The 11,604-nt window shown below is 47.8% G+C and overlaps 1 protein-coding gene across 3 annotated transcripts in view; it reads right to left on the reverse strand.

The window, feature by feature from the left end:
- Positions 1 to 11,422, reverse strand: part of LOC119164534 (protein AMN1 homolog) — a 29,009-nt gene extending 17,587 nt beyond the window's left edge. For all 3 annotated transcript variants that reach the window (XR_012885661.1, XR_012885660.1, XM_037416749.2), the window contains exons 1-4: positions 11,218 to 11,422; positions 10,518 to 10,650; positions 9,492 to 9,633; positions 8,706 to 8,923 (exon numbers count right to left, since the gene is read on the reverse strand). Coding sequence is in view for 1 of the 3 variants with exons in the window: in XM_037416749.2 (XP_037272646.2) it covers positions 8,706 to 8,923; positions 9,492 to 9,633; positions 10,518 to 10,650; positions 11,218 to 11,270 (546 nt within the window). In the remaining 2 variants the exon portion in view is untranslated. The remainder of the gene's footprint in view (positions 1 to 8,705; positions 8,924 to 9,491; positions 9,634 to 10,517; positions 10,651 to 11,217) is intronic.
- Between the last annotated feature and the right edge of the window lie 182 nt (positions 11,423 to 11,604).

Raw genomic sequence — 11,604 nt, forward strand, 5'->3', positions numbered from 1 at the left:
CGCGGGGCCGGTCTCCTAGCCCGTATCCGGGAAACTAAGGGCAGCAACCGATGGAGGTGCGGTTGCTGTGCGACGAACTACCGAAGATCCTCCGACGACGACGCCGACGCGACGGAGCTTTTTGAACACAACCCCAACCAGGAAAAGCCCTGAAGGCAAAAGCTCACTTACCGAAGGTGGCCGGACGACGCAACATGGAAGCAGCGGAACAAGGCGACGCAGCCGTGACCCGACGCCACGCCCTAACTGTAATGCGAGACGGCGAACTAGCGACCTCGACGTTCTTATCGACGGCCACAGTGTGACTGCTCTCGTCGATACTGGAGCCGACTATTCTGTCATCAGTGGGTCGTTCGCCGCGAAGTTAAAGAAAGTTAGGACAGCTTGGAAAGGCCCTGAAATCCGCACAGCCGGAGGTCATCTCGTAACGCCTGCAGGAATCTGCACAGCGAGAGTCACCATTAATGGACGTATTTATCCTATAGACTTCGTAGTCCTACAGCGTTGCTCGAGAGATGTCATCCTTGGCATGGACTTCTTATGCCTCCATGGTGCTGTCATCAACCTAAAAACAAGGTCGATAACGTTATCCACAGAAGAAGCACTACCGCCGCGCACGCCGTCAGGACACCATGCCTTGAATGTGCTGGAAGAACAAGTCACCATTCCGCCTCGCTCAAGCGTCATTATTTCAGTCGGCTCTCCTAAATCACCTGACTTGGAAGGCGTCGTTGAAGGCAGTCAGCATCTGTTGGTCACCCGAAATATTTGCGTCGCAAGAGGAATTGCAGAGCTGCGGGGAGGCAAAGCAACGGTTATGCTCACGAATTTCAGCAATGAGTACAAACATGTGAACAAAGGAACAACGGTCGCATACATCGAAGAAATTGTCGAAGCCACCTGTGCTTTCGCCCTCGCCGATTCTGCGGAACCTGCTCAGAGGAACCAAGCCCCTCCCATAGCTTTCGACGTCAATCCCAGACTTCCGAACGATAAGCAAGAACAGCTCAAGGCCCTGCTCCTGCAATACGAAGATTGCTTTTCGTCGTCATCGAAAATTCGGCAGACCCCAATCACGAAACATCGAATCATAACCGAAGAAAATGCCAGACCACTCCGTCAGAGTCCGTACAGGGTTTCGACGCGAGAACGTGAGGCAATGAAGAGACAAGTTGATGAAATGCTGCGAGATGACATTATCCAGCCGTCCAAGAGTCCGTGGGCATCCCCCGTGGTGTTAGTGAAGAAAAAGGATGGGACCCTACGTTTCTGCGTCGATTATCGCCGCCTGAACAAAATCACAAGAAAGGACGTGTATCCTCTCCCACGAATAGACGACGCCCTTGATCGGCTCCATAACGCCAAGTACTTCTCGTCAATGGACCTCAAGACTGGCTATTGGCAAATCGAAGTCGACGAAAGAGACCGAGAGAAGACGGCGTTTATAACACCAGACGGCCTCTTCGAGTTTAAGGTGATGCCCTTCGGCCTTTGCTCAGCGCCTGCAACTTTTCAACGCGTTATGGATACAGTACTGGCAGGATTGAAGTGGCAGACTTGTCTTGTGTACTTGGACGACGTCGTCGTGTTTTCCTCGAGTTTCGACGAGCATCTTCGGCGCCTCGAAGCTGTACTTCAAGCCATCAAGACATCCGGACTCACACTGAAGCCAGAAAAGTGCAGATTTGCGTATGAGGAGCTCTTGTTTCTGGGGCACGTTATCAGCAAGTCTGGAGTTCGTCCCGATCCACGGAAAACAGCCGCCATCGCCGATTTCCCGCCGCCCACTGACAAGAAGGCCGTGCGCCGATTTCTGGGCCTGTGCGCCTATTATAGGCGGTTCGTGAAAAACTTCGCCCGCATCGCCGATCCTCTCACTAACCTTACCAAGGCCGACTCGGAGTTCAAGTGGGAAACGCCACAGGAACACGCTTTCCAGGAGCTTAAACATCGCCTCCAGACGCCTCCGTTACTTGCCCATTTTGACGAATTCGCCGAGACAGAAATACATACTGACGCAAGCAGCGTAGGTCTTGGCGCCATTCTTGTGCAGAGGGCTGACGGACTTGAAAGGGTTATTAGTTACGCCAGCCGATCGCTATCCAAAGCAGAAGCAAATTATTCCACAACAGAAAAGGAGTGCCTCGCCATCATCTGGGCTACGTCGAAATTTCGCCCCTACCTCTACGGCAGGCCCTTCAAAGTTGTGAGCGACCACCACGCCTTGTGTTGGCTAGCCACCTTGAAGGACCCTTCAGGTCGCCTCGCACGATGGAGCCTGAGACTTCAAGAATATGACATTACTGTCATTTACAAGTCGGGCAAAAAACACTCCGACGCTGACTGTCTCTCTCGTGCGCCTGTCGACCAACCGCTACCCGACGACTCGGATGACGACTACTTCTTGGGAACGATAACTACCGACGACTTCGCTGAACGACAGCGGGCCGACCCGGAACTTAAAGCCCTAATAGAATACCTCGAAGGCAAGACCGCCGAAGTCCCGAAGGTATTCAAGCGCGCACTTGCGTCGTTCTTTCTACGAAACGGTCTTCTACAAAAGAAAAACTTTTCACCGCTTCGAGCTAAGTACCTCCTTGTGGTGCCTTCAGCTCTTCGACCAGAACTCCTGCAGGCCCTGCACGACGATCCGACGGCAGGGCACCTCGGTGTTTCCCGCACGCTCGCGAGGATACAAGAAAGGTACTACTGGCCACGTCTTACCACCGACGTCACTCGTTATGTGAGGACATGCCGGGACTGTCAGCGACGCAAGACACCGCCGACAAGGCCAGGGGGACTTCTGCAGCCAATTGATCCACCTTTCCGACCTTTCCAGCAGATTGGTATGGACCTACTGGGGCCGTTCCCGACGTCGGCTTTTGGAAACAAGTGGATCGTGGTAGCTACCGACTACCTCACCCGCTACGCCGAGACAAAAGCCCTGCCAAAAAGCAGTGCATCCGAGGTAGCTAAGTTTTTCGTCGAAAATATCGTCCTACGTCACGGCGCCCCGGAGGTCCTTATCACCGACAGAGGAACGGCATTCACTGCCGACTTAACTCAAGCGATCTTGGCATACAGCCAAACAAACCACCGCCGGACGACAGCGTACCACCCACAGACCAACGGCCTCACCGAGCGGCTTAACAAGACGATCGCCGACATGCTGTCAATGTACGTCGATGTCGAACACAAGACGTGGGACGCCATTCTTCCGTATGTGACCTTCGCATACAACACGGCGGTGCAGGAGACGACGCAGATATCTCCATACAAATTAGTCTACGGAAGGAGCCCGGCAACGACGCTCGATGCCATGTTACCCAACGTCACCGACGAAGAAAACCTCGATGTGAGCGAGTACCTTCAACGCGCCGAAGAAGCCCGACAACTTGCGCGTCTTCGTATCAAGAATCAACAGACGACCGACAGCCACCGTTACAGCCTTCGACGAGGCTTCGTGGAATACCAGCCCGGTGAACGTGTTTGGGTGTGGACGCCGATACGCCGACGTGGACTAAGTGAAAAGCTTCTGCGACGGTACTTCGGACCGTACAAGGTGGTTCGACGTCTCGGCCCACTTGATTACGAGGTTGTCCCCGACGGCATCACGAACTCTCAACGACGCCGATCGCGACCTGAAGTCGTCCATGTCGCGCGCCTCAAGCCGTTTCATGCACGTTAACAAACTGAAATAGTGTTTTTTTTTGTATTATTGTTGTATTGTAATTTATTCATTGTGCTTTCTTGCATTATTATTGTACCTTCATCTTTAGTTAAAGCATCGGGACGATGCCATTTTTTCAGAGGGGGGCAATGCCACGTTCCATTTCACAAGTTTTTGTTATCGTTCCGAAACACCACACGATTCTCGGCGCAAACCACGCCTGCAGGTTTCGAGAAGGTTCCGGACTGTAGTAGATCATTTCGATAAGATCACGCCCACTGTGCGAACGGTACAGATTGTTCTGGAACCTACGCCACCGCCAGCGATAACGCTAGAACATTCGACGACAAGGGTATAAATGCCGACGCGCTTCGCCGCTTGTCAGTTGTTGATCGAAGGCCGACGCTGTGTTCGCCGCTATCAGTCCGAGACTGCTATCTGTGCAAGACTGCTGCTGTAATTAGACTTTCCCTTTACCGGGCACAGGTTCGCCCAAATAAACAGTTAAATCCAACCACGAAGTTTTCTGTCTTTGGCCACGTCACGACCCCGTGACAATATATATATATATATATGTGTGTGCGTATGCATTCTATATATATATATTTCTTTTCTTGCTGCTGTACCTTCACACACGTCAATGTTTATTATGTGTCACCATTGGATGCTTTATTATGTATCTGTATTTCTTTTATGTTCGACTCAGTGTTAATGGACTGTCGCCTTTCTGCATTTCAAAATTGTTATCTCCCCCCTACACTAATGCCCCTCGCGGGCGCTGTAGGTACTGTAAATAAATAAATAAATAAATAGATACCAGGCTTCTCAAAAGAATGATGAAAATAAGCATAGCGAATGCCAGCGTACTGCCCAAAAGTTTATTATTAATGCACTAGTAAGTACCAAGCAAGTGTGCTTACAGTAGTTACCCAATGAGTGTTTTGAAAAGGCTATGAAAGGCCGCTCTTCTAGCTTTCGCTGTGACTGTGCGGCGCCTACCGCGCAGGCCTGGAGTTTTTGATATGACATCTATTAGCAATTATAGAGCTCATGAAATCTTACTGCTCAAAATGTTACCAATCAATTGTTTGAATAAATGAACAATAAAGAAACACTGACACATAAATGCAAAAATGGTCTCCTACCCTTGTGGAAACCATTATTTGGCTCTGCACTGCAACAAGAATGACAATTATAGGTGCTCTGGATACTGAGAAATTGCTTCCGAATGGTCGCAAAGCGTCAAGATTTCAGGAATTAAGAAAATCAACAAAAACAAACAAGGGTCATATTTATTGAAAAGTAACAAGAAATAATGGCACATACACCTAGGTATGTGATCAGTAGCCACCAGGAATGTAGTCTCTCTGCTGCGAGCTACCAGAGTGGCACTTCTTGAAAGTTTGTTGCAGATTTTCTGCAGATGCACGCTTGTGCGCTGATGCTGCTGCACGCCGGTTGTCTTTAGCTCAGCCATTCTCTGGCTGTTTGGTTGGCCTGAACTCAAATGAAGCTTCTGTAGAATGGCAGATGAAGTTCTCGCATTCCCTGAATTGAATTTCATCACTGCTTCAGCCACAGCAGCTTCAACAGCAAAAAAGCGAGGCATGCTGTTCTTTTGGAGCCAATGCCCAAATAATTGAATGCAAGCATTCATTATTATACTGGGTCATACTGCGCTGACACCTTTCAAACAGTTTTTCTTCCGAAAGGCGCTCATACACTGGGCAAAGGGCTTCACGGACTTGTAAAGGCAAATCATATCTGTGTTTTGGAATGGGCTCATTTTTTGCTTGAGCAGCATTCTGACGGCATCAAGACCTCGGACTTGATGGGCAAAGACTGTGGTCAGAAACATTGTCATTAGAGGTTTGGTGGTGATATGCTGCCAATGACAGCTTTCCGTATGTCCTTGACATTCCCTTTATTTGACTTCAATGCCTATCCGTCGTACGAACTAAGTTTGGTTATCAAGTCATCAGTCAACTTGCCTTTTTCTCCTAAAGCATCTCAAGTCGAGCCCTTGTGTTTTGAAATGAGTGCACGAAGGGCCGTGCCCATTCTTTTTTGCACGTGATTAATGCAATCTTCTTCTTCAATTTGCACAAATCCATACACTTGTGTTGCTTGAGAGCCAGAAGTAAGCGACTAACACGGTCCGAGAGGACTGAGGTGTACCTCAGTTGGTGCACCTGAAGTGACCTCTGAAGAAGTATTAGTGCTGCTTAAACTTTTACTTATCCAGTTTTTTTGTTCGTATTTTTTTTTGGCACAGATGGTTTACCTTCCAATTTTTATAATACGGGTCGTCCAGCTTCGGGCCGCGCGCACAACCTGCACAGATGTTGCTCAACACAACATAGTCGAGCACAGGTCCTGAAAACAGTTCGATGACGGTGCCAACTCCCATGTGCGATGAATGGCCGCGTGTCATCCACGTGCCATCGTAGGATACCACCATATTGCCGGAATTAGTGACATTCAGGTCACTGTGTAGCGTTTTTACAGATGCGGTGCACTCGCCCATCAGTTTTTGTGCTGCTGTTGAGGCCGCCGGCGCCAGGTAGTTCTGCTTCAGGTAGTTCTGCCACTTTTTAGTATGAAAGTTGCGGTGTGATATATTCATTGCAGCGAAAATATCATTCACTTGCATCTGCCGATTCCCAGTGCACACCATTACACGAGTGAACAGAAGGTTTACAATGAAGGGACTCACCGTCGTGCCATCTTTTGAGCGCGCCGAGCTCCACTCTGAAAAAACATCGCCGCACTTCTTGCAAAACCAGAAAAGCTTGATGGCAAGGCCGTATTCACGCTCGTCTGTGTCGAAAGTCATGAAGCCGCCACACAGAGTGCACTTTATGCGTGAGAAAAGAACACTCATCGTTTCTTCACCGACAATAAATAAGTGCGACTTCATCTCCGCCGGCCTGTCCGCACCATCGTTGACGCTCACAGACATGTGCGATTTCCTTTCAGTCGCTGATGTTTGTGCAAGCCGTTGAAGTTTATCTTCTGTGTCCTTCTGCCGTTGAAGCAATTCTGCTTGCGGAACCATCCTTGTGTCGTGACGAACAGTGCTTCTCCGATCACTATCGGCAGGGGACGCCGTTAGGCATATCTCGCTATCACGAGGCTAGCTGCCGTATACCTCGGAGCCCCAGCGGACTTTGCTTGGGGTTGCCAGCAAGTAGTCATCGCTGATAACTTCGACAGGATCGGGGCGCCTTTTGAAGTTGTAATGCGCCTGCTTTCTTTTCTTGCCCAACTTATTTCGCGTGGCCAACTTGCGATATTCGGACATCCTTGCACGCAACAATCAATTTTCACAATGGTGTCGTGCTATCCTTCTCAAGCCCGTCAATGCGCAACAACATATGACACCAACTAGCTGCACCAATTACAGGGCTGCACAGAATCACGTGCATAGTCACGTGCACAAAATAGGCCAATGGAGCCGTGCTCTGGGACTTTTTTTCGACGCGGTATTACTACACAGCAAATAGGCATACGAATTAAATTGTGGCGAGAACTTCAAGAAGAAAAACAGTTCTTTCCAGCATGACTAATCTGGCAATAATAGCTTGCAAGGTTCAGCGTTCATGCGGCTTAAAAAACAGCCCATTTTTGCGATTCCTTCACCCAAATATAGCATACGGTACTTACATAAATTGGTATTGCAGCCTATATAATTATCCACGACGTGGGAAACACGTGAAAATGTTTGTATTTTATGAAAATTCCACTTTCAAAAACCGATTTTTTTCGCGATTTTTTTTTTTTTCATCTGAAAGACCTGTGTCCCCCCTTAAAAGGCCCGCAAACCACCCAGAGGTGGATATTCATTTGTGGTGGGGAAATTGTGCCCGAGCGTTCGACGAACATGGAGCCATGAGAATTTTTCAAAACGGTGCCGTAATAGCGGAGTTAGACGCATTGCATTATTGAAACTGCGATGATCGCTCCTTCCTCTCACTTTTGCGCTCCCTTACATGGTGTCCTCTCCCAAAACCTGCTTTACCCTCTCACCGAGCGCCCCTCCCAACCTTGTGTGGCATACCTCATCGCTGATGCGCTGCTCAAAACACCGTCTACTTCTGGTTGCTTGTAGGCGAACCGTGGCTTCTGTGCCGGCCCGTGCGTGTTACACAAAGTGTGCCGGTATGTACCCAGCGTTGTGCTCACGCTTTCAAAGGATTGCCAACACCATGAACTCACTCACACGTGCACGTGTAACACGACAAACAACAACAAGCAGCACAGACAGCTGCTTGCAGACTAACCGGAAGTAGTAGGCTCTTGCTCAATAAATAACAGCATATATTGTGGCTCGTGAACATATTTGAACGGCGTGTCTGAGATTATTCGTTCGGCACGTCACGCGGAGGCCTGAATGTCCTGGAAAGAAGAAGGGATTGCTTTTTGTAATTTGTGGCGTGCTGGCAGCTCGTACTGCTGCCACTTGCAGAATCGTTGATCGCGATGGCATTCTGCACACGATGCTTGTGTTTACTTGAAATGCTTGAGAAAATATCAAGGTGGTTTACGGGTCCTTCAATGCCAGCTGTCAAGTACTCAGGGGGAGCTTAGCTTTCAGCAAGAAAAATCTAGCACCGTCTCAAGTAAGATATTCAACGCTAAAATCAAGTGTTTTGTAGCTGATGGCGGACAGCGTGAGGCACATGCGATAGCTCTCACTCTTTCGTTCTTTCTCGCCCAAGTAACTCAAGTTCAAAGTTCAACAATTTTGTTCGTTTGGTGAGCACGCAACCCACAGGTGGCTCACAACATGTTACGTAGTTCTGAAGTACACTTTCTGTTGCAAGGTCCTTGCTTCTATGGCATATGAGGAATTCTCAACTAAAAGTATACATTAAAGTTGTATCTTAGATTCTTTACTGTAGAATCAATTAAAGGTTGCTATTTGAAAAATGAAAAAAATTTTTCATTTTTTGTGGCGATTTCATAATTCAGGGATTTAGGGGTTAGTAGGAATGGGTAAGGGAACCCTCTTCAGATTGCAGAACCAACTGACCTGCGTCGATGAGAAGTCGAGGCTTTTCAAAAAGTGGCAATTCCGTCCCAACGCTTCAAGGCCCCCGTCACCAATGTTCACACACTCATTCAGTTTGAGGACCGTGAGGAGTTTGTTCTGCTCGGCAATGGCTGCAAGCACTGTGTCAGTGACCGCGCTGACACCACTCAGCTCAAGCCACCTCAGGTTCTGGAAGCACTTTACAGTCTCCAGGAGACCTGGAAATATTAAACAGTACACACAGCATATTCCTCACAACCCATGCTCTTGCAGCCAATCAGTTCTTGACGAACTTTACCAGCGCAAAAATACAGAATGTCTAGGGATTCTGACAAACACACAAAGCGCCTCTGTCGTAATCTGTCATAAACATGAGCTAACTCGCCCAAGCACAGGGCTCGTGCTCATTTACATGACGGAAATTCAAGGGTCTTCAAGAATTTTTTTAGGCTATGCTTGTGAATTTTCAAGGACCATATCGTCTGTTAGAAACACAATTTCACCCGGTTCAGGGGAGGAAAAAAGCTTGAAATAACTTGAATTCATCAAAAAAGGTAACATCACTGTAGCAGACATTAAAAACATGGCTCCAATGGCATTTTCATTCTATACAACTTTCAATCACAGATACTTAAAGCTGCATAGGCCATCCCTTTCACTATGACACAAGGTGAAAACCTTCACTCAGATGAGAAAACCTTCGAGACAGCTTGATAATTTTTTATCAAGCTGTCTCGGAGGTTGGTACCAGTGCACGTGCAGATGGCCCACAAACGAGGGGCTTACTCATTTCGCAGAGCGAGTCATTCGAACGAACTGAGGAGAAAGTGAGCTTCTCCAGCTGCGTGCATTTCCTGACGTGAACGAGGGCCGCTGCGGTGACAGGACTCTCGGCCAAATCTGCTTCGATGGACTTGGCATGTAGCACCTGTGTGTAACAGGAAAATAAATGCGAAGAAAGGTAGTGTACACGACAGCAGCATAAGAAAAAATGTCTGCTTTGCCCCCAGCCATGCCTGTCTCTTCTACAGAGAATTAGCCTTTCCCAGATGCCACGGCGCATGCACTCTCTCTTAGCGGAAACGTCGCAGAACGACTCCTGGTTTCGGAAGCCTTTGTTCTAGAAATGCCAGTTGTCTCGGCCCCGGCCAGCTGCAACTACTTGGTACAATAGCGCTCACTTATTTTTGTGGCATCAAGTACTTCACCAGTGTTTCAGCCTTTCCCTAAATGACAGATGTTTGTTCCGCTCATTTTCGGACTTGAACGTCCTGATGAACTTCGCCAGAAAAACTGACATCGCTATTCAGCCCGAGATAATGTTTTAGAGAGTGATGACGAATGTTTGACTCTCAGTGTAGGAGGTATTTACATTAGCTGCAAAAACATAGGGTTCAAAAGCTAACCTGCCTATGCCTTTCCAGGTGACGTCATAGCTAAATGCGTGTGAAGGGGGTTGGGGGGGGGCACCTTTTTTAGTTACCAAAGGGGGGCACATTAACTTAGTAGGCAGGGGCTGTTGCACTGCAATGAACCTTCACCCGCTCCTGATGGGGAACTCTGGGCACGTCTATGGGTGAAGGGCAGCTGTTCAATTAGCTGGCTCCATAGGCAGAACTCATATACTACAACAGTAAGAGTTTGAAAGATAAAGAATACATTTTATATTGTTCTTAAACTACTCCCATTTCTTTGTATCTCACGATTACAATGTTCTAGTTCTTAAAAAGAAGTACCCCTTATTCTGACTCAACGTTTGTCACACAAATGACGCAACAGCACTACTATCTTAATTATTGAAACCGTACGTACCACAGGTACGAGATGATCCTTAAGCGACCGTTGTCTTTGCAGTCGTGTGTAGTAGTAATCGGCGAGGGAATGTGGCAGCACAACATGCCGGAACCACTTCACTACTCTGAAGCCAGTAATGGCATCCAGGCATCTGAAAAAAAAAAAAAAACGAGTAAAACTGATTCATTCAGACGGACAGCAAGTCTGAACCAGTTGGCACAGATTCATTGCGAAACAAAATGAGAGACGCAAACATTAACACGAAGTATCGGAACGAGACAGCACAAACATGTGTTGCCCAGTTCCTTTGTTTGTACACTTGCACAATTTGCAGTTCGTAGCATCCATGCTGAGTAGCATGGTTTGTAAGAATTTGTCCTTATTTAACATCTAGTCGGTCGCATTCCGTTGACACCATGGTTATATAAGCACCAGCGACCTTCCAGTAAAAAATTTAGGTAAGACATTTCTCTGGAGCTGAAAAAAAAAACTGTTATCATCCCGTGCATTAACATTCGCACCACTGGTGAATCCAGGGGACGGTTTGGTGGACCTGAAACTCACTCCACCCACACAACCCTTTTAAGTACGGCGTAAATAAGCGCCCACACACGTGCACGCGTATAAAAAGCATGCAAGATGGTCAGACCAAGAAAAGAAATGATGGTATTGCTTTCAAAATTACCGCGATTTCATTAGTAACAGAATGCATACATACATGTCTTGCAGGAGATGGACCTCTTGTCCACCGGAGCCACGCTGTTCATCCATTTCAACACGCCCAATGCTTTGCTTGCTGGAACTCTAACGACAACGCTTTTATCCTCACGCGACGCAACTGACACCATGCCTAGTTCTCTACTACCTCTACACCGGAGACGACACCTGAGATCCATAGAACACGACACCATGTGCGCGGCCATAGAGGAATGTTTGCAAGGCGCGCGCTTGCAATACGTAATACTATATGGTCCACGAACAACTAAATGCAACGTAGTTTTAAATAGTGCTTCTACGGAATTATTTTGCCGGTATACTGTTGCAACTACTAATAAGCTAATTTTTACTAATGTTTTATAACATTAACTGCGGTCCAGTTACTCGC

The sequence above is a fragment of the Rhipicephalus microplus genome, chromosome 8 (assembly GCF_043290135.1).
Source record: "Rhipicephalus microplus isolate Deutch F79 chromosome 8, USDA_Rmic, whole genome shotgun sequence".
NCBI lineage: Eukaryota > Metazoa > Arthropoda > Arachnida > Ixodida > Ixodidae > Rhipicephalus > Rhipicephalus microplus.